The sequence below is a fragment of the Rhinoderma darwinii genome, chromosome 2 (assembly GCF_050947455.1).
Source record: "Rhinoderma darwinii isolate aRhiDar2 chromosome 2, aRhiDar2.hap1, whole genome shotgun sequence".
In the NCBI taxonomy this organism is placed as follows: Eukaryota; Metazoa; Chordata; class Amphibia; order Anura; family Rhinodermatidae; genus Rhinoderma; species Rhinoderma darwinii.
Window position 1 is genome coordinate 466,223,154 of NC_134688.1, and position 23,327 is coordinate 466,246,480.

At 45.0% G+C, this 23,327-nt stretch overlaps 1 protein-coding gene across 3 annotated transcripts in view; it reads left to right on the forward strand.

Annotated features, from left to right (window-relative positions):
• Positions 1–10,305: 10,305 nt before the first annotated feature.
• B3GALT5 (beta-1,3-galactosyltransferase 5) overlaps positions 10,306–23,327 on the forward strand; it is a 76,922-nt gene continuing 63,900 nt past the window's right edge. For all 3 annotated transcript variants that reach the window (XM_075854622.1, XM_075854621.1, XM_075854620.1), the window contains exon 1: positions 10,306–10,466. Coding sequence is in view for 1 of the 3 variants with exons in the window: in XM_075854620.1 (XP_075710735.1) it covers positions 10,350–10,466 (117 nt within the window). In the remaining 2 variants the exon portion in view is untranslated. The remainder of the gene's footprint in view (positions 10,467–23,327) is intronic.

Genomic DNA, 23,327 nt, shown 5'->3' on the forward strand with positions numbered 1-23,327 from the left:
TGGCGGCGGGGGGGGAGTCGGCAACAACCGCTCCTGCGCTGGGCAGGCAGAGAGCGGTAGCAGGGGTGACGGCGATGCAGGCTGTGTCGACCCGTCCCTCTCGGCGGTCCCGACCTCCAGAGCGCCTGAGTCCGGAGGTAGTCCCGCGGACACGGCGTCGCAGAGGGAGCCCGATCCCGGACGCTGCAGGCCAGGCAGCTGGGAGGACCGCCCCTTCCCAGGCCCTGCGTCCTGGCAGGAATCCCAGGCCGCGACGGGGTCCGGCGGTAAGCAGGGAGTCGCAGGCCGGGCTCCCTGTCACCCCTCCCCCATCAGATGGAAGATGTCGAGAGCAAGGTACGGCCGCCCCGCATGGTGATGTTCCGGCCAGGGGGCAGGCTTCGTCAGGATCGTCTAGACGGACGACTAGATCTGCAGCGACGTCGAGGCAACAGGTCCAGTCGGAAGTCTGGGTCCCGGCGGTCGGGCGGCAGGTTGCCGGCCCATCGGTCAGCGCGTCCTCATCCCCTTTCCGAAGAGGTCGTTGGGAGGGACAGTCGTCGGCGAGAGAAGAACTGGAGGAAGGTGAACTGGACGTCTATCGTCGAGGTCAGGATGGTCCGGCTGACGGGAACACAGCGCCTGTGCAGCCCGGTGAGTGTATAACTCCATTATTGTCTTATCCAGCGATTTTTATGTCGGGTGTCGGCGGGGGGGCTGCTAGCATAGCATCGGGGGCCGGTAGTGGCGCGGGCGGACGCGACGGAGCGGGTTTGGCAGATTTAGTGGGTTGCTTACGGGAGCTGGTGGGGCGCCTGGATAGGGCCGCGGCGCCGGTAGTAACGGAAGTGTCCCCTGCGGTAGTTTGGGAAGGCCCCAGGGAAGTGGGATCGTTGCAGGCGCGTCCTGTGGTGGCGGTTAGAGAGGCGGTCGCGGTGTCGGTGCAGACTGAGGCACAGAAGGACGGCGATCGAGTGCGCATGGACGATCGTGCTCGGGGGGAGGTGTATGTTTGTTTTGAGGGTCCGTTGGGGGCGCATTTAAAGCAGGAGGTGCGTGATCGGATCTGGAAAGATGAATATGTTGAAATTTTTTCTCTCTTGCCGCTGGCTAAATTCAATTTGGATAAGAGCAAGCGGGATGAGAGTAAAAAGGACGAGGAGGAACGGCGGCGGTATAGGCTTATCCCGCAGACGTTCGTTAATTGGTCGCAGGCGTTCGCCATATTGGCTAGTGTGATAGGGGAAAAGGCGCCGGAAAATTGTTCGGCGTTATTTTGTTATTTTGATGCTATTGGGGAGGCTCATAGGGCGTATGGGGGTCAGGCGTGGCTGCGATATGATGAGCAATTCCGTCAGCGGAAGGCGGTTCGGCCGGCGATTCGGTGGGACCAGAAGGATATTGCTCTCTGGTTACGGGTTACGGCTCCGGTTAGGCAGCCCTTTCCCGGGAGCGGTGGCCAGGGAGGCCAGACTAGTCAGAGTGGACCAAGCGGCGGGGGAAAGGCGGGGTTTTGCTGGCAATTCAATGAAGGCCAGTGCAAGTTCGGGGCCACGTGCAAGTTCAAGCACGTGTGCTCCGAGTGTAATGGGGCATCACACGGGGCGGCAAAATGTCTGCGGAAAAAGAGGTCCGGGAACCAGCACGGGGCTGGTCAAGGGGGTGTCGCCGGTGAGGGTGGAAAGGATGGCCCCTTATCTAAATGAGTATCCGGATAGGGCGGCAGCTAAGTTGCTTTATGAAGGGTTTAGTGTTGGTTTTGTTATTCCTCCGCCTCCTTATGAGGTTCCGGTTACGCGGAGAAATTTAAAATCGGCTTACTTGCATGCGGAAGTCGTGTCGGAAAAGTTGTTAAAAGAAGTTTCGTTGGGGCGCATGTCGGGGCCATTTGTGGAGTCGCCGGTGAAAGATTTAGTTGTGTCCCCTTTGGGTATTGTCCCTAAACGCGAGCCCGGAAAGTTTCGTTTGATTCAACATTTATCGTATCCCAAAGGTTCGTCGGTAAATGACGGGATTGATCACGAGTTGTGTTCCGTAGTTTATACCTCATTCGATAAGGCGGTGGGGTTAGTGCGGGCTGCGGGTCCGGGGGCGCTGCTAGCAAAAACCGACATCGAGGCGGCGTTCAGGTTGTTGCCGGTGCATCCAGAAAGCCAACGGCTGTTGGGTTGTTTTTGGAATGGGGCCTTTTACGTGGATCGGTGCCTTCCGATGGGGTGTTCTCTTTCTTGTGCATACTTTGAGGCGTTTAGTAGCTTCGTGGAGTGGGTAACGAGGGGAGTATCCGGGGTCGATTCGTTGATCCATTACTTAGATGATTTTTTGTGCGTTGGCCCGGGGGGTTCGCCGGTTTGCGGTAACTTGCTTCATGCCCTGCAGAAGGTGGCGAGGGATTTTGGGATCCCTTTGGCGCCGGAAAAAACGGAGGGCCCGGTAGCGACGATTTGTTTCTTGGGAATCGAAATTGACTCGGTGGCAATGGAGTGTCGGCTCCCGGCGGATAAGCTGGGTGCTTTGAGGCTGGAGGTGCGACGGGCTTGTAGAAGGAAGAAAATGTCGCTGAGGGAGCTTCAGTCGCTGCTGGGGAAGTTGAATTTCGCCTGCCGGATTATGCCGATGGGGAGGGTGTTTGGTAGAAGGTTGGCGGCGGCAACGGCGGGAGTGCGGGCGCCGCATCATTTTGTGAGGCTCAAGGAGGAGCACCGAGCTGATCTTCAGGTTTGGGATGACTTCTTGGGCCAGTACAATGGTCGCTCGCTATGGATGGCCCCAGCGCAGGATACGAGTGATCTGAATATTTTCACGGATGCGGCTGGGGCGGGTGGCTTTGGAGCTTACGGGGGAGGTCCGTGGTGCGCAGGTCAATGGCCGGCTAGCTGGGTGTCCAGTGGATTGACGCGGAATCTGGCCCTGCTCGAGCTGTTTCCCATCGTGGTGGCGGCTACCATTTGGGGGGACAGGCTCAGGGATAAGAAGGTCCGTTTTTACTGCGACAACATGGGGGTGGTGCTTGCCATTAATAACATCACGGCGTCCTCTCCTCCGGTAGTTCAATTGTTGCGACATTTAGTGTTGGTGTGTTTGTCGCTGAACGCGTGGGTGGTGGCGGTGCATGTCCCGGGTGTACGGAATTGTGTTGCTGATGCTCTTTCTCGCTCGCAGTGGGACCGGTTTCGGCAATTGGCCCCGGGAGCGGAACGTCTCGGTTTGGCGTGTCCGGATCATCTATGGGATCTGGTATCGGTCCCGTAGAGCAGCTGTTACAAAGGTCTTTGGCGCGCACGACGTGGAGGGCTTATGCTGCTTGTTGGAGGCAGTGGGAGGAGTGGGTAAGAGAGTTGGGTGATGTTAATACGGATAGAGACAGGTTGGTGGCACTTTTGTATTGGTTAGGGGATGCCTGGGAGGGGGGGTTTTCAGTAGCGAAGGTGAACCGGTTTATATCCGCGGTGGCGTTTGGGCTTAAGTTGCGGGGCTTGCGGGATGTATCGAAGGAATTTCTGGTATCGCAGGCTTTGAAGGGGTTGCGCAGAGGTAGGGTGGAGGCGGATAGTAGAAGGCCGGTGTCGTTTGCTTTGCTGGGCTTGTTGGGCGGTTCATTGGCATCGGTATGTCGTTCTTCAGATGAAATGGATTTGTTTCGGTTGGCTTTCTCGTTGGCGTTCTTCGGAGCATTTAGAATAGGTGAGTTGGTGTCGCCAAGTACTAAACAGGCAGGGGGGCTGAGATCTGGGGAGGTGAGCCTTTTTGCAGATCGGTTGGAGGTATGGTTGCGTAGATCAAAAACTGACCAATTAGGGAAGGGAAAACTGATAGTTTTGTTCGCTCTCCCGGGGTCGGTCATGTGCCCAGTAGAGTGCATGCGGGGTTTTACAAAAAACAGGGGGTCTCCAGATTTGCCTTTGTTACGTCATGTGGACGGGTCGTTCTTGTCCAGGTTTCAGTTTGGAGCTGTTTTTAAAAAATGTTTGACGGCGGTTGGGGTTGCGGCAGGCTCATATTCATCTCATTCCTTCCGGATTGGCGCAGCAACGGAAGCAGGGCGCTGGGGGTTGGATGATGAGGGGGTGAGGCGTATTGGTCGTTGGGAGTCAAAAAGGTTTAAGTCCTATGTCCGCCCCCATATGTTGTAATTTTGTTGTTTATGCTTGCAAATGTTATATGGTGGTGCCTAACTGTGTTTTCCGTTTCAGATTCGCCTCCTTGTCTGGTGTGGTTGATGGGTCATTCGTACGTGCACTGGGGGGCTTTGAGGGCGGACGTCCGCCCGGATGGTCGCCAGTTGCGCATTCCGCGACAGGATGCGGTTGTGCATTGGCTGGGGTTTAGAGGTATGTCGTGGAACAGGGTGTTGGCGGAATTCCAGACATATGTGCGGCTTGATAGGGTTCCGGAGGTTTTAGTGTTGCACGTGGGTGGGAATGACTTAGGAGTCCGCCCTTTTCGTGAGTTGGTGCGGGATATCAAACATGATTTGTTGTGTTTGTGGGTATCTTATCCCAAGTTGGTGGTAGTGTGGTCGGACATAGTCCCAAGGAAGCATTGGCGGTTAGCTAGATCGGTGGAGAGAGTCAATAAGGCTCGGATAAAAGTTAACCGGGCGGTGTCCCGTTTTGTGGCAAAGAACGGGGGCATTTGCGTGAGGCATAGGGATTTGGAGTCAGGATTGGGGAATTTCTGGAGGAGTGACGGGGTTCATCTGACCGAGGTTGGCATTGATATTTGGAGCTTGGCTATAGCAGAAGGCATAGAAAGGGCGGTGGTGGTGTGGAGGAACTCACAGGCTTAAGGTGGTCAAGGCCTGTTTCGCGGTGGCGGGGGGAGTCCTTGAGGCCAGTCAGTACAAAATGGTGGGGGGGTCGCATCGGGGGTATGCGTCCCCCAAAAAAGGTACATGGTTGAAGACTTCATCGGGTGTTATCCCTTTGAAGTGGTCTTCTGGTAGAAGGTATGTCACTTGAAGGCTTCATCGGGTGTTATCCCTTTGAAGTGGACTTCTAGTGGTCGGTATATCACTTGAGGGCTTCAACGGGTGTTATCCCCTTGAAGTGGACTTCTAGTGGTTGGAGCCATCTGCAGAGGTGAACGGTGCTTCCGAGCTGGTTTACGGCTGGAGGTAATTAGTGGTTTGCAGATGGCTAATTCGGTGTGTTCTTGAAAGGAACATCTGAAGGGGCTTCAAGGACTTCCTCTGCTCGGGTTAATGTTAACGTTTAATTGTTATTTATGATTCTGACCCATGTTGGGTCATGTGAATTATTAGGAGGAATTCTCTGGTGGATTCCTAACTAGTTATCCGAATGTTTCGGATTTAAATTGTTTTTATAAAACTGTGAAATTAATAAACGGCTGCTGTGGCCATTTCACATCCAACCTCGGTGTCATGTGTCGTTACTAAATGGGGGTGGGGGATAGTATGGTTTAAGGTTAACACACGACTCTACCTAGGCAGGTCAAGAAGAGGCTGGACGCAGCTGCAGGCTTGAGGGAAGCCGACATGACCGTCCTGGTAGGGAAAGGGTTAATGTTAAGAGGTGAGGGAAAGGTGAAGGAGCTGAAGGAGGGACGGGGAGGAGCTAGGGGGGACGGGGGGGCCGTTACTGCGCTTCCCGCTGTTTCTCGGCATTGAGCCGGAAGCAGCGGGAGGAGTAATACACAAGAAGCAAAGCTCCCACCCTCCCACCCTTGTTTTGTTACTCCTTAGGTCTTCTGTACGTCCGTATATGAGCGTTGTGTTTTATTTTGTGTGTTTATTTAACATGTTTTTCTTTTTTCCGGAGTAGGTTCTGTTGTCATGGCAGCTGGCGGGGGGAGTCCTTGAGGCCAGTCAGTACAAAATGGTGGGGGGGTCGCATCGGGGGTATGCGTCCCCCAAAAAAGGTACATGGTTGAAGACTTCATCGGGTGTTATCCCTTTGAAGTGGTCTTCTGGTAGAAGGTATGTCACTTGAAGGCTTCATCGGGTGTTATCCCTTTGAAGTGGACTTCTAGTGGTCGGTATATCACTTGAGGGCTTCAACGGGTGTTATCCCCTTGAAGTGGACTTCTAGTGGTTGGAGCCATCTGCAGAGGTGAACGGTGCTTCCGAGCTGGTTTACGGCTGGAGGTAATTAGTGGTTTGCAGATGGCTAATTCGGTGTGTTCTTGAAAGGAACATCTGAAGGGGCTTCAAGGACTTCCTCTGCTCGGGTTAATGTTAACGTTTAATTGTTATTTATGATTCTGACCCATGTTGGGTCATGTGAATTATTAGGAGGAATTCTCTGGTGGATTCCTAACTAGTTATCCGAATGTTTCGGATTTAAATTGTTTTTATAAAACTGTGAAATTAATAAACGGCTGCTGTGGCCATTTCACATCCAACCTCGGTGTCATGTGTCGTTACTAAATGGGGGTGGGGGATAGTATGGTTTAAGGTTAACACACGACTCTACCTAGGCAGGTCAAGTGTGTGAACATACCCTAATACTTAATTTCCCCTGTGGTGGCGCTGCAGAGAAATTGAACACTTGCTGTCAGGTTCCCCCGCAGATTACAGCTGATCGGTCAGACACACATATACAGTATTAACACAAGCCTAATTTTTCCAACTTGTAAGAGACCTGCCTTTTAGCCCTATGTATCCTTCCTGTGCCCCTTTGGTGCCTAAAACAGTACTCTACATCCATTGGCTGGCTATAGGAAACAGCAGTATATAGTAATACAGAGACAAGGCAGAGATGGTATAGTGTTCCTTGATGTAATAACTGACAGAGCTATCTTACTATACAAATATATATATATATATATAGCACACAAGAAGACAGCAGCACTCACTAATGAATAATCGACCAGGTGCCCAGCAAAACGTCCCGATCCTAGGACGTATAATGATATATAGCAGAAGAAAATTTGCAGCACTCCAACATGAAAAAAATGGTGGTTTATTCAATCCAAACTAACAGCAACGTTTCAATCCTACAATAGGATCTTTATCAAGCCTGATAAAGATCCTATTGTAGGATTGAAACGTTGCTGTTAGTTTGGATTGAATAAACCACCATTTTTTTCATGTTGGAGTGCTGCAAATTTTCTTCTGCTATATATATATATATATATATATATATATATATATATATATATATATATATATATATCTACATGGCATCGTACACAATTGTTAGTGGCTGGGTCCTGGTTTTGCATCCACATCAGGCTCAAAGAGTCATTTATATGGTCGTAATAACACTTTAAAATCCAATTGTTTTCATATTTCCCTTACCTGCAATTACATTTTTTATTTGCTTTGCAGCTGCTGCCTGGCATTGAGTATTGCTGCTTATATTAACAGTGAAATCTCATAAGAAGTGGGTGATCATTTTGACACACTTGTGTTTACATGCACTAAATGTAGGAAAGAACAGATTATGACCTTTTAAAACATGACAGGAAATGCTAGGATTTTTGTCTGCAAATCTTTATTTTGCTTTGACACCTGAATACTGGTTCTGCTGGTTCTCATCTGTATTGTCCACCTAGTCTTACAGGTATCTGCTGTGTCTACTCTTTCCAGATAATTTTGTCTTGAGCACTCAAGGCATACGGAAGGGCAGAATCAGGAAAGTGGGTCAGAAGAACTTGTGCAAAACACGACCCAGTTGCCGATGGACTGCAGCGATTTTCCCTGCTGTTGTCTTTTCCTATTCCGGTAACAGGTAAGTCAATGTGAATGGATTATGGTAACACAGATGGGATCTATCCTTGTTTGAGGGGCAGCTGCATTTATATTGGACAGTTTCATAGTAAAAACCCAATATAATATCATTACTGCAATAAGAACTTGCAGGACTGCCGGCCATTTCAGAATATCAGCAGTTCCCATTCTGCTGATGGATGAGCAGTAAGTCAATGACCTGAGGTCCCCATGACAATACTACAGGATAATCCCTGTTACCAGTGGTGGATGAAGTCTCCCATGGGCTTCTCGCACAACTTGCCCCCTGCCGTATCTATTGCCGCAGCACGACATTTTTTTCTGGTTAAACATTAAGTCCCGTCTGTTAGTACTGGAGGACAGCTGTCAATCCCAGCCGTCCTCCAGCGGGTGATCGCGCTGGCACCGCTTCAGTTTCCCGCATGATCACCATCACGTACATGATAATGCGGGAAGCGGTAATAGGCCAAATTTTAATTCTTCAGCTCCAACATGACTTACATTACAAATAAATAGCTAATTTTAAAAAGATTGTGCCACAATAGTCATTTTTAACCTATCCATAGGTTAGGTGATAAAAGTGTGATTGGTAGGATCCCACCACTGGGAACCCTACAGCAGGGTCTCAAGCTCCCCGTTTCTCCTCACTGCACGATCACAGTGAGGAATAGTTTGTGCGGTGCGGCAGTCCATCATCAATCTGAATTAATTTCTTAATATATCTTTATAGTGGTTGGAGTGCTACATTTCTGATACAGAGCTCCAAATCCCCTGCATAGACAGAGAGTTATAGGCTAAGTACACCTTCCAAAGTTATTATTTTATTTTTTTGTTAAAAACGATTTTAACTTTTTTAGATACAGCTGCTTTGTACCCTGCATAGAGAGCAGTTGTATCTTGTGCTGAGACCTGAATCCGTCACATCAGTGGGACTGACGGCTTCAGTGTCAGTGGGTCCTTTGTGTCTCTGTGTGTTATGAACTTAGATGTGTGATGGATAACAGGTGAATTCTGAGTGTCAGAGACCCGCACGGCCCGCTGACACTGAACCCGTCAGTTCCGCTGACCTGACAGATACAGGATTCAGCTCTAGATACTGCAGCTCTGTATACAGGATACAAAGCAGCTGTATCTCAAAATGTAAACATCATTTTTAATAAAATGTAATTACAAAGTTGCACCCAACACACTAATACACATAGTTATAAAACTAAATAAATAATTATTTTGAAGATGTACATAGCCTTTAAATGGTAAAATTCTGGTTACCTGCAGCCACCACTAGGGGGAGCGCAGGAGATTACTGCATACTGTGTTATTATATACTGAGAGTTTCCTATGATTGTATCCAGTCTAGACAATCCTCTGTGTAGTAAACAGTCTTGACTCCAGGCAGGAAACAGGAAGAGAGATCTGCGCTGCTGATATATTTAGCTCCTAGCAAACTGTGTGCCCTTTATATTTTCTTCCCAGAGAAGTCAATTGACATGTGTGATTGATGCAACTGCCACGACTTATGCGCTGTGCAACTGTCCAGTTAAAAACTATTCAGCCATTTATTAGAGACATCTGTTTCGGGAAAAGCTGGGTACCAACCAATATGGCCGACGTTACGGCTCCTACAGGGGTTTAAAACAAGCTTCCCCACCTTGTTGAATGTTACGTGGTAATAAATGAGTGGAGTGATGCCATATTTCTGTATAACTATAACAGTAAGCTGCCAATACAGCTCCTACATGGATTGTTACCCAGCTTTTCTAGACTCCTGAATGGCATGGGGGGGGGGGGGGCAACTATAAGGACAGGAGGTCTAGCAGCCAAGTGGGCCCTTCCCAACTTAGAAACTGTAAATTATGGAAGGGGCAGTTGAAAAAATGGAAAATGTAATACCATGCTTATCAACTGTCCAGTTTTTCGTGAGACTCTCCCACGAGCTGAACCACAAAAGAGGCGGAGCTAATGCAAATTTACATTTAAAGGGGCCTTTCGTACACTTTGGGAGCGTTTCCAGGCAGGGCAGGTGTGGGGCTTTTATCTTTTTAGGCCCTTAGAAGAAAGAATATATTTTTTGTCCAGAAACAGCGCCACTCTTGTCCTTGGGTTGTGTCTGGTATTGCAGCTCAGCCTCATTTGCTGTAATGGAGCAAAGCTATAATGCCAGACAACCCTTGGACAAGAATGGCGCTGTTTTTTGAAAGAATACAGATTTATTTATTTTTAATCCAACCTATTTAACCCATTTGCTGCTGATGGGGGCAATGCAGGAGTGGGGCGCCATTCCGAGTTTTGCAATGGGGTCCAATGGGGCAGTGATACATTCTCCACTCCTATATTACAACAACTGGGCAGATTGGATTTCTAGTATTTAATACCACTGTAGGATGTGTATTGTTAGCCATTTTTGGTGTCTACCAGCATTCCTAGCAAAAGAGACTGTAAGGAATTTGAAAAATGTAATATTTTTGGGGGAAATTTTTTATTTCGGTTGAAAATAATCGACAAACTCAAAGATCATGACTTATAATATTCCCATCTTTTGTGCATCACAAACCGAGCATGAGAAAACTTCTCCCTCCCCTTGGCACAGCATCCAAAATTGTGTCACTTTATACACAGTCCCTTACCTCCTTCCCTTGGTATAAATGAGCAGATCATTCTCTCCCTCTCCAGAGGATGGATGGTCTGCAGAATTTCGCTTTGTTTGTTTTTAAGCCATATTGTCAGTGAATGCAAACGAATCGAAAGGTGTCTTTTATTCTCCATGACGGCGCGGGAGCGTCGGATGATCTGCAAGGTAGGGGAAGAAACCAGCGATTTATATCCACTATTTTATAATAGCGGCGTCACAATTCTATGGACTTGTTGTAATAAGACTGCGATGTACAACGCAAATATACAATTTATGTCTTTGTTGCTTTTATTCAGAAATAATAAGAAAAATACTGTACGTAATTATCCTTAATAACCAGTATAAATAGTGGCAATTATTATGTAATCATCAAAGGTTGTAGCATATTTATTTACCCCCCCCCCCCCCATTGTAATTGTATCCACATTGGGAATTTGTATCTATATTTTATTTTTTGTATGATGATTTTATTTTACATTTTTTATATGATTCATTTTATTCTTTTTTTTATTCTATTTTTTCACATGACTATTATATGTGATTAGATTTTTTATCATATTTTTTTTTGTTTGATTATTGATTTTATTTAATTATATTTTCATTATGTTTAATCTTTAGTGTGATTATTATTCTTATTTAATTGTATATATTTATTACAGTTTAAACTTTTTGCGTGCTTATTATTCTCATTGAATAATTCTATTTTTATTTTCTTGATAACGATAATATTAATTACTAAATTTAATTATTAATTAGATTTTCTGGTCTATGTTTTTATTTTTTCGTGATTAATACTATTATACTAAGTATTCATATGATTTTGTATCTTTTTAATTTTTTGAATGATTATTATTTTGTAGGATTTTGCTCAATTTTTATTGTATGAGTATTTCTATTTCATTATTATATATTTTCATATTAAATTATTTTGTATTTTTTTGTTATTTTTGTTATTTCATTCTTTTATTGTTTACTTGTGAGCGGGAAAAAAACACCTCCGCCTCCCATTGAAATTAATGGGAGGCGATTACGGGCGTTTTTTGGCGCTGTTTCCAACGTGTTTTCTGCGTAAAAAACAGTGCCAAAATACTCAGTGTGAACTAGCCCTTAGGGGATTCTAAATTAATATTTGGGCTACCTACCCCTTTAGCCAGAGCTCTCTATGGTAGACATGGCATGTCGATGCATTATACAGAAAGCGCATTTCCCATGTGGTGGCCATGTAAAGTTCCTCCACAAATTACAGGATATCATATGGAGAACCTTCTAACAAAAAGGCATGGTCCAAAGGGGGGAACCCCTTTAAAAATATGTCACCTATTATTATGAGTTGGCAATCAAAGTAATGCTCTCCTCCATGAGTTGGCACGTAATTCATTTTGCCGTATCGTTGGGGTCTGGCATCTGGGATCCCCACTCGTTGGGTCGGGGTTCCCATGTTATTTTATAACTACTTTTTCTCCACTGAAAAGAGGGACTGTCTTGTTTTTGACATCTATAGAGGGTCTTTCCGGCTAGACCCCATGCACGTAGCACTAAGGACACATTATAACAGTCAATTGGAATGAAAAAAATAATCTATAATATGATATTGCTTGTAGTAACAGATGTTGGCAGGGGAATTCCCAAAAAATAATCCTATCTCCACTATGAAAGGTTACAGTATTATAATTGCATAATCTCAGTTTACTTTTCGGCTGGAACATTTACTAAAGGGTCAAGGAAAAATCATTTCTAATACATTATCATATAGTGAAGTTGGCAGCAGGAAAATGTCAACCTTCAAATTCTTAAAGGGGAAATGCAGTAAAAAATTATCTGTGATAGACACTTGTGAGAGGATGACATTGGTGAAGTCTCGGACCATCACTGATTTCCACAATATAAAGTCTCTATAGAGAGCTCGGACCCCTTTGGCACGGCTCAGAGCTTTCTGTTATTGGAAATGGGCATCCGGTGATTTTTAGTGAATGCTGCTGGTCCGCCAGAGCATAGAGCCGTGATTGAGATGTTGCCCTAATTGGGCAGATACCAATTTATCTAATGATATATAACAGTCTATTCACAGTACCCATAGACTTCTACAGGGCAGACATATACCAAAAATGGGACTGCTATACGAAACAAAAAAAAACCCCGAACCACATAAACATTAAGGTATTATTATAAATGGCAGATGGATCCAAACATATGGGAATACATTTATGCTCTATACGTTTGGGCTCGTCTGATGAGAAAAAGGCATTAAATCTTCCCTTCCCCTTTAAACCCGCCCCCCCAAAAAAAAATAAAACTGTTCCACCAAATGGATGCCAACGTTTTTTTTTTTTAGTAGTATATGTTTAATTTTTTATTTTTTTTACATTTCTGCATGTTGTTGCTGTTTTGTGAGGTGCCAGTACCTGCACCATATATCTCTATATGAGGGTCTGAGCTCCATTTTTCTGATACAGAGCTCTAAATTCTCTGCTTTCCTTTAAAACAGCTATAGAATTGTATGATAAAATTTTGACTTCCCAGCCACCACTAGATGGCGCTGACTACGTGCAGATTTATACAGCAACTAGAAATCCGTACACAGTAAACTCCCCCTAGTGGTGACTGCAGGCAGATATAATTTTAGCAGAAAACCCCATCCCCTATAAGGCTATATAGTGCACTTTTTAACTGGGGGACTGTAGCCCCTTTAATTCCCTGGGCCCTCTGGCAATTCGCTCCTGTATTTGAGCCTTCTAAACCATGGGAATAGTCTGCGTGATCATAACTACAGTTTCTGGAGAGCATAAAAAAGCTCTGCAGCATTTTTCAATGGTGCAATTCCAGGTTATCAGCCCCAACATGTTTGTGAAATCCCTCTGTGTGTAAGATGTCGTAGGTTTTCCGGTCAGCGAGTGCATGTCATTTTCTATTAGCCATTGATATTATAGTTAATAAATGACTAACGTAAAACCTCAGATAATACAATCTGATTTCTACATGATTTAGATTCTGCAAATGTAGCTCTGCTGCTTCTGACAAATTCACCTTTATGCATCTGACAAACTGAACTCTGCTACATACAAAAAACCCAGCCCTTCTACGACGGGCAACCTCAGCTCTACTATATCTAAAGATTCATCTGACAAAGATGCTTTATCTGTACAATTGTCAAATTGGATTACCTTCCATTCACACATATGAATCGTTCCACACACGCATTTCTTATCATGGATCTCAGACATTTTTACACATTTATTACGATATACCAGATCCGCAATACCATAAGTAGTCAAAGGTGGCGCTGATTCTGGAAACTTTTTATTTTTTATAACCTCATACAACCCCTTTAAATTGGTCTGTCACATGACATACTCCCTTTAATAAGGTTTTTCATTGTATAATAAAAAGTTCTGCAACTTTCTAACCTACTTTATGTTTGAATTGCTCAACATTTTTAAGAACTCTGCTTGCTGTTACTGAATGTAATAATTGTTGCTTGTATCCAGAGCTCTGATACAATGTAACAAAATGTAAACCTTTGTGAGCAGCACTGGGCCAAAATTTTTTTTTATTAAACAGATATTACTGAGTTTTTCCAACTTTTCCAATAAAAATAAAATAAAAATACAATAAGCATTCGGTCCAATTCACACAAATGTGTCTGATTTGCGTTCGATATGTCTTTAGACAGAAAGTCAATTTTTCAAAAAATACGGAAAGAGGGAGATTTGGTCTTTAACCATGTCTGTAGAATGGATTTGGTAGCCGAAGCGGCTACAATATGTAATAATTTTCTACAACCTTTAGTGCATTTGTATTTATCAGGATACAAGTACCCAAAAATTGCCCAAATCGGTTCCGCAGGCACAAAGTTAGATAAGTAATATGACATGTAAGAAGATACTTTACACAAAAATCTTTGTCAAGCGGGCCCGGAGACAATGGAAGAAATTGGCATTTGGGGTAGAGTATTCGAAACATTTAGGGGAAGAATCGAGGCCGATCTGATAACCTTCAGGACGTGTGAGATAGGTCTGACGACTAATGTCTCATCTCATAGAATCTGGTAGGTGGTAAAAACTTATAATCTTGATGTAAGGCAGGTAGTACAGTGTTGTAGGACGGATTTGGGATGTGTATTTTCAACTTAAATTTTTTATTGATTTTTCCAACATGTGTATTTTCCACCCTTTGGAGTCGGCATAACTACAGGGTTTATGAAGCAGTTTGTAATGCCTTGTGATTTGGCCCTTCTGGGCATCATTTTTGGCGAACCACCCCCAGAGCACTTGGTTCCATTCCAAATCTGTCAAATTAGGCAAAAGTGTTTGGATGTAGCCGTGAACTTGCAGATAAGGAAAAAGCGGTATAGTAATATTTGGGAATTTAAGGTGCAGTACGCACAGGGTAGAAAAACATTTATGTTTTTGGGAAATTCATTTATTTACGGGAGTAATGCCCACCTTATGCCAATCGGGAAATTTCAAGTAGGACCTGCCATTCCGGAAGTCTGGGTTGTTTATGAAGGAGGTATATGATGAATAATTAAGGTGTAGATTAAGAAGGCGCCTAGATTTTTGCTAACTTTTCAATGTAATGAGGAGTAGAGGGTTTTAACCCCATCGGAAGGGTGACATAGGGTTGGTGTAAAAGGGCTTTTAGGGAGAGTGAGGGTGAAAAAGTCCTATCCACATTCAGATTGGTGTAGCAGAAGGTATCGTGAAACCAGTCAAAAACTATCCTAAATTGGGATACTAGGTTGTATAACTTGATAATTATAAAGTTACTGCCTCGATTACTATTAGGGTATGTTCACACGGCCTATTTACGGACGTAATTCGGGCGTTTTGGCCCCGAATTACGTCTGAAAATAGCGCCTCAATAGCGCTGACAAACATCTGCCCATTGAAAGCAATGGGCAGACGTTTGTCTGTTCACACGAGGCGTATATTTACGCGCCGCTGTCAAATGACGGCGCGTAACTAGACGCCCGCGTCAAAGAAGTGACCTGTCACTTCTTTGGCCGTAATTGGAGCCGCTATTCATTGACTCCAATGAATAGCAGCGCTAATTACGGCCGTAATTGACGCGGCGTTCAAGCGCCTGCACATGCCGGTACGGCTGAAATTACGGGGATGTTTTCAGGCTGAAACATCCCCGTAATTTCAGCCGTTACGGACCCCCGCCGTGTGAACATACCCTTAGGGTATGTTCACACGGCCAAATTTCAGACGTATACGAGGCGTATTATGCCTCGTTTTACGTCTGAAAATATGGCTACAATACGTCGGCAAACATCTGCCCATTCATTTGAATGGGTTTGCCGACGTACTGTGCAGACGACCTGTTATTTACGAGTCGTCGTTTGACAGCTGTCAAACGACGACCCATAAATTTACTGCCTCGGCAAAGAAGTGCAGGGCACTTCTTTGCCACGTAATTTGAGCCGTTCTTCATTGAAATCAATGAAGCACGGCTCAAGGTTTACGAGCGTCTCAGACGCCTCGTAAATTACGAGGAGGAGCTTTTACGTGTGAAACGAGGCAGCTGTTAACAGTCTGTCTTTTCACACGTAACTGCCTCTCAGCGTGTGAACATACCCTTAGGGTATGTTCACACGTAGTCAACAAAAACGTCTGAAAATCCAGGGCTGTTTTCAAGGGAAAACAGACCCTGCTTTTCAGACGTTTTTTTACCAACTCGCATTTTTCGCGGCGTTTTTCGCGCCGTTTTCGCGGCGTTTTTTACGTCCGTTTTTGGAGCTGTTTTCATTGGAGTCTATGAGAAAACAGCTCCAAAAACGTCTGAAAGAAGTGTCCTGCACTTCTTTTGACGAGGCTGTATTTTTACGAGTCGTCGTTTGACAGCTGTCAAACGACGACGCGTAAATAACAGGTCGTCTGCACAGTACGTCGGCAAACCCATTCAAATGAATGGGCAGATGTTTGCCGACGTATTGGAGCCGTATTTTCAGACGTAAAACGAGGCATAATACGCCTCGTATACGTCTGAAATTTGGCCGTGTTAACATACCCTTAGGCTGTTGTAAGATGTGAAGGGCTATCCGAGGGTGTTTATTATTCCAGATATACGAGCGGTAAAGAAAATGTATTCTCTTTTCTCCCTTTGGTCTTAAGAAGATCGGAAGGGATTGCAAAATGTAAATAAGTTTTGGAAACGCAACCATTTTAATAAGTTTAGCCTTTCCTATGCAAGACAACGTGAAATTTTTCCAAGTGGACATAGTCCCTTCTAGATATAATATGTACAGAAGGATGTTGAAACGTTATAGATGGGACGGGCGGAAGGAGATCTGGATAATTCGATATGTTAGAGATTTACATTGCTATTTAAATGGTCAACTGAGCAGCCCAAAGGGACTGACTTTGGCTTCGAAGAAGTACGGCTACAGTTTTATCTAAATTTAGGAAATATCCTGATAGCTGGCCAACTGTCCGCAGATCCCGTAAAAGGAAGGGTCTGTCCAGGGTTTGAGATGAATAGTTTAATATAGTCCCCGAAAGCTGCGTCTTTCAACTCCATTGTACATAAAGTATTTCCTTTAAACGAATGAGAGGAAGCCAAAAATCGTAGGAAGGGGTCAATAAATAGGTTGAATAGAAGTGGGGATTGGGGATAGCGGGAATTGGGGAAGTGGGGATTGGGGACACCGGGTATTGGGGAAGTGGGGATTGAATAGAAGTGGGGATTGGGGACATGTTCCCTGGAACATGTCAAATTCTGGGGTATTTAGGCCGTTAATTGTAAATGTCAATTTGGCCTTTGCATGTGAAAGTTAAATGAATCGGATGGTGTTTTTAATCGAGCAATGTTTCAGCACTGCATATAGGAATGGCCAAGACACCCTATCGAACCACTTTTCGGCATCAAAACTCATGAGCATCTCAATCGGGTGGTTTGGGGATTGTGTAATGTCCGTGGCTGTGGGCTGTCAGCTCTAACCTCCCCCTGACAGCCGCAGCCACGAGTCGGCAAGCTCTGGCCCCAGCCTCCTCCTCAGGAGACGCCAGCGCTCGCGTCCACTCACGTCTGCCGGACCTCATGGACGAACTTTGACCCGTGAGTACCTGACTATAAGAGGGGTCCAGCCCCCTAGTTCTATGCCTGAGCGTTGTTGTGTTCCCTATAGTTTGTCTATGCAAATGGTCCCCTAGTGTTTCCTGCTCCCAGTGTTTCCTGTTCCTGTATCCTGATCTAGTGCCGTGCTTAGCTGTAGTCGTGCTGTGCTGGATACCACGCCTGTCCTGCTTCTCCACGCCTGACGTCTACCTGCTGCCTAGTTCCTTCCAATCTACTGTTCATGCTGCCACAGGTACCCTATATAACTATAGACTCTGACCTGGGCCCTGTTGGCCAGCTGCCTTACCGCAAAGGCGGTACGGCCCAGTGGTTCCACAGACCCTTCGTGACAGATTGTGCTACCACCGTTGTTGCCACTGCCATATGAACATTTTTGGTAGAGTATCTCCCTATTGTAAAGCCGGCTTATGAGTGGTGTAGTAGATGAGGTAAGATGGACTGGATGGGCTGACCAGGATCTTTGCCATAACTTTATAATCCTGATTAAAGAGGAAGATGGGCCGATTTGACTGCAGGGTGGTAGGATCTTTATTGGGGTTTGGTAGTAGGGTGGTACGAGAGTCGGTGAATACGTTTGGAGTATCAGAAGATTGATAAATAGAGTTATATAGGTTCTTAAAGTGGGTCTTAACTCTGGAGTCAGTATTTTATAATAGTCAGTCGTCAAGCCATCAGGTCCTGGGGCTTTATGTGTTGAGGCAGTGGATATCGTCTGATGGACCTTCTCCTCTGTGAATGGGGCATCAAAGTATGACTGTTGATCCTGAGATAGAACCAGGAGTGTCAAGAAGCGCAGGAAGGTTTCTATTTGAGGCATTTGCAGGATGGGCTCTATAGAGGAACTCATAATATTTGTAAAGAATATTGTCAATATCTGTCGGGTTTGCAGTTAATTGATTGCTGAGGGAAGACCGAAGGGCCAGAATTTTTGAGACGTTTTGGTCAGTAGAGCACCTGATTTATTTCCCCAGCTATAGAAATGATTTTGGGTATGTTTAAGTTGGCAATTTGATTGACTCTGTATAAAAGCGTTGAGTTACTGCATGGCCGATAGGTAAGCCTGACGGTTAAGTGAAGAAGAGTCATGGGCATAATGAGTTTGGGAACCAAGCAGGGTTGCATGGAATTTAGTAAAATGATCATGTGATATTTTTTGTGAGCACAGTGTACCAGGACATGTCCTCTCATCACTGCTTTAGATATTGCCCACAAAAGGAAAACGTTCTAGAAATGCATGGCATTATTATCCAGAAAATTTACCCATTTCGTTTTTAAATAGTTACGGAAATCATCTGAGTTGACCATATACATGGAAATCACCAGTGAGCAGGGGGATCATCCATTGTAGGAAAGTGTTAGAAGAAAAAAAAACTCAAGGGCATTATCACAAATACAGCTTTGGAAATCAAGAGAGCTAAAAATAAAGTGGGAGATTTAAAGAAAAGTCCTTTTAAAGGAGGGTCTGGACCCCAGTAAAAGAGTCGCAATTTCAACCACGTTCGATCATCCGAAAATGCCTTTCAAAAAAAGGGTATGGTCACCATCTTGGAAACGCAGTATATTTTGCTCATGAAAATAACGGCACACCGGCACAAATGTTTTGCGTTTTTGTGAAACAAGAAAGGAATAGTCCTGAATAAATAGGAACTTAGTCCCATTTATCAAAAGAGTAGGCTGTTTTCTGTAGGCCCTGAAGATCTTCTCCTTGATAGACCAATGGAAGGAGCGAGCTATTACACCTCCCGATCCGCTATTTCTGTTCTAAACCAGTGGGCCCAAGCGGTGTGTTTGCTCAACTATGAGAGGATCTTTTGGCTGAAGTGAGTGCAGGAGGTCACATGTGAGATAACAGATGAGACCTTCCCGGGTGATTGATTCTGAAACACCAAATCGAAGGTTGCTTGTTGCGCCTATCTCGGTTTTCCAAGTCTTCCAGGTTTTCTCTCAGGGTTTGATCACAAGTTTAGAGCTAGGTGAGAGAGGACTCCATGGTTGTGTTGGTATTCTCACAAGTATTTACCCGCTCTTCCAACTCTGCTATTTTTTGAGCATTGGTGTTGATTTGTGTGAGAGCGTTATTGATGGAGGTATGGAGGACGTCTAGGCGTTTGTCGATTAAGGGGAGGAGGACTTTGGACACCTCCTGAGCCATAAGAGAGGCCTGTAGGGTATGTATCGCAGGTAAAACAGGTGGAGAGTCTGAGAGAGATGTAATGTCCCTCGAAAAGAGCTCTTGAGAGTTCTTGACCTTTACCAGGTGTATAGGGAGCAATGGTGTTGGGGCTGAAGTCACAGTCTTTTTAGCATGTTTTGAGGTTAGCTTGGTTGAGAGTTTCCCACCTTGAGAGGAGGAGGAAGCCTATGAGTCCAAGTTATTCCGGGTGGGCATTTTTGAGATATAATTAGTAAGAAACTTGTTAATGGGCAGCAAAACCAGTGCGAGAGTGAAAGTCGAAATGGCAGACACCCAAGCGTTATGTAGTGGTATTTATAGACGGAGGTGACATTGATCTTGGGTAGACTACAATTAGAAGAGTTGATTTAATCCGCAGTTAGCGTGGAGCATTCTTAGATTGGTCACGTTGTCGACGGGCATCTTACATAGGTGATGGTTTGTGAAGTACTGCCAAATTGGTATCGTTATAGTCTGTTACCGTGCAGGCGTTCTTACAACAGCAGAACAAGTGATGTAGTTATCAAGAGTAGATCCTAGATGGCAGGAGACGCTCTACTATAGTTTGGCAAAGTCTCTGTATAGTTTAAGTAACAGATTGAGACAGTGAATATATCGGATGGGAATATCTTCACCAGTATAATAAAATAAGATCACATGATTGTGGATGAGTGTACAGAGGGGCAATGGGGCAAAGCCACAGAAAGAGTAAATGAGTTGGTTGTAGGGGCATTTATCTAAGTGAGAGTGGAGAGCGGTGAGGAGGAGCAGATTCCGTGACTTCAGTCATCCACTATGTTCCAGGTTGAGTTGCAACAGCACAGCTAGGTATCTGAATTGCGCTAGGCGGTGTCTCAGCTGTCCTCAAGGATTCCCCGATGTTCGGGTGATAGCAATAGCGCGCCTGTGCGCCAGATGCCACGAGTCTTCTTGGGGAAATTGCCGCTGGTACCCAGGAGCCAAGTTAAAATGCGGCCATCCTGGATTTCACGAGTACCAGAAGTCCCGAAATTAACGTTTTAAAGCATGTAATGTTTAAACTTTATTTACATAACAGAAAATGTATCAACCACCTGTATCTGACATCTAACGGCAGACATTGTCCAGTATCTGTAGTGTAAGGATGACAAGTCCCATACATTTACTTTTGCCGAGACATAAGATGCTATGGACGCAGTGATATCCGTACTTATAAGAAGCCATAAAACATATTAACCCCTACCGACATTTGACGTACATGTACATCATAGTCGGGAGGGGGTGAGTATGAAGTGGACTCATAGGATAAGCCTGCTCTATACGCCATGGGTGTCAGCTATATATTACAGCTGGCACCTCCCTCCACTGGCCGGAATTGAAGATCAATCCGATCCCGGATGTTAAGCCGCTCAGGTCAATTGCGATAGCGCCATCTAATCCATTAGACAGGGGAAGCCCCCTTTGTCATTCAATCACCCTACCACAACGCGATCACGGGGTGCCAATGGATTGTCATCACAGCCCCAGGTCTGCCAACTTTTATTCTCATCATTTCGTGGCTTTATAGGAGATGACAAAAAGCACGCTGCTCTGCAATAAATAAGTATTGTACCAGAGATGAGCAATCGCATGTTCAAGTTCCCGAGTCGGACTAAAAAAAACAAAACATAATTAGCTAAATGCAGTTTTTAGGACTAAAGAAAAAAAAATTTAAAGTAAAAAAAAACATGAATTTTCCCATAAAATAATGTAAATAGTAAAAAAAGGAAACATAATTTCTTTCACTACGTCTATAAAAATATTTATTTATTTATTTTTTTTGTTTTATTCGAACTGAAAAAATTCTTATATAATATTATGGACAGGATTTTCTTAAAGGGTAACTAAACATTCAACAAACTTCTGACATGTCAGAAGTTTTGATGGGTGGGGGTCCGAGCACTGAGACCCCCATCAATCGCTAAAATGAAGTAACATAAGCGCTCGTGTCAGCGCTGATCCGCTTCGTTTCTGTTTGGCCTTTTCTGGAAATCAATGTATTAGAGTACAGTCTCAATAGAAAGTCTATGGGTCCGTACACCGCTACATCGGCTTTATGGAAAAATCCGATAGAAATGAAACGGCTCACACTAGTGCTTCTGCCACTTCGTTCTAGCGATTGGTAGGGGTCTCTGTGCTCGGACCCCCACCAATCAAAACTTCTAACATGTCACTATGACATGTCAGAAGTTTGTTAAACGTTTAGTTACCCCTTAAGTGTATGATAGTACATCTGTTTTTTAAATTGATATTCTTTATCTTTTACATTTTTATGTAATTTTTTATTTTGAATGTTAGTTGAAAGTTGAAAAATGTTCATAAAGCTTTTTATTTTATACCAATTTTTTTTATTTTCTTGTAATTACATTTCCTCCAGCTTAGTGACCTGTCAGTTCCCCTCTGGCAGTTAACAAGTCACATTTCTTGATCTACAGTTACACCATCCATAGCGACTGTTCCCAAACACCTGAAATTCATTTTAATTGCTTACCCTCGAGATTACACCAATTATAGACTTACACTATACTCTGTAACTCAGCATTTGTTTATTATATGCCTATAAGTACTTGCTAGGAGGGTGTAGCTCCATTTCCATTTTGCTATTGTGCCCTCCACCCACAATGTACAAAATGTTGTTGCTTATTAAAAGGGTTCTTCGCTTCAGACGTTTCCTACTTTTTAGAAGGATCCCTTGACAATAAGAAGATCACAAAGTGTCCTCCTACAGCAGGAATCTGTGGGAAAACCTAGAAGTGTTCAATTTCCCTGCAGTGCCACCACAGGACAAATGAAGCATTACACGTTGTCTATTCATATCAAGGGGCTGTGTGTGTTATGCAGGACAGAACAGCTCCTCTAGAGCAGGGGTCTCAAGCACGTGGCCCCTGGGGCTGTCATCTGCAGCCCACGGGACACAGAGCCACTAGTATCGGCTCTGCTCCAGGACTCTGTGGAATTCCCTGACATCGCTGTCCATATTTGGACGGACAGTGTTGTCAGGGACTTCCCCAGAGCAGAGTACCGGGCAGAGCGCTAGTATAGGCTCTGCTCCGGGACTCCGGGGAAGCCTCTCACATCGCTGTCCACATATGGACAGTGATGTCTGGGGCTTCCCCAGAGCCAGAGTCCCATGCAGAGCGCTAGTATAGGGTCTGCTCTGGGACTCTGGGGAAGCCTCTCATATCGCTGTCCATACAGCGACAGTGATGCCAGGGGCTTCCCCAGAGCAGGAGTTCCAGTGATGTTAGGAGCACAGCTGGAGTCCCAGGAAGAGCCTACTAACGCTCTGCCCGGGACTCCAGCTCTGGGGTTGCCCCTGACATCCATGTCCATATATGGACAGTGATGTCAGGAGCAGAGCTGGAATCCCAGACAGAGCGCTAGAAGCCGCTCTGCTCTGGCACTCCAGCTCTGGGCAAGCCCCTGACATCACTGTCCATATATGGACACTGATGTCAGTGGCTTCTCCAGAGTTCCGTTGCAGAGCCTATACTAGTGCTCTGCTCTGGGACACCGGCTCTGGTGTTGCCCCTGATATCACATTCCGGTTCAGGAGGATCCCCTGATGTCACTGTGTATGGACAGTGACGTCAGGGGCTCCAACAGCAGAGGAATCCCCAGCCAAAGGGTCGGTAACGCTCTGGCTGGGGATTCCACTCCTAGAGGGAGCCCCAATAGAGCTATCTACTTGGGGTGTGTGTGGCATTATCTGCAGAGGGCACTGTGGCGGCATCTGCAGAGGACACTGTGGCAGC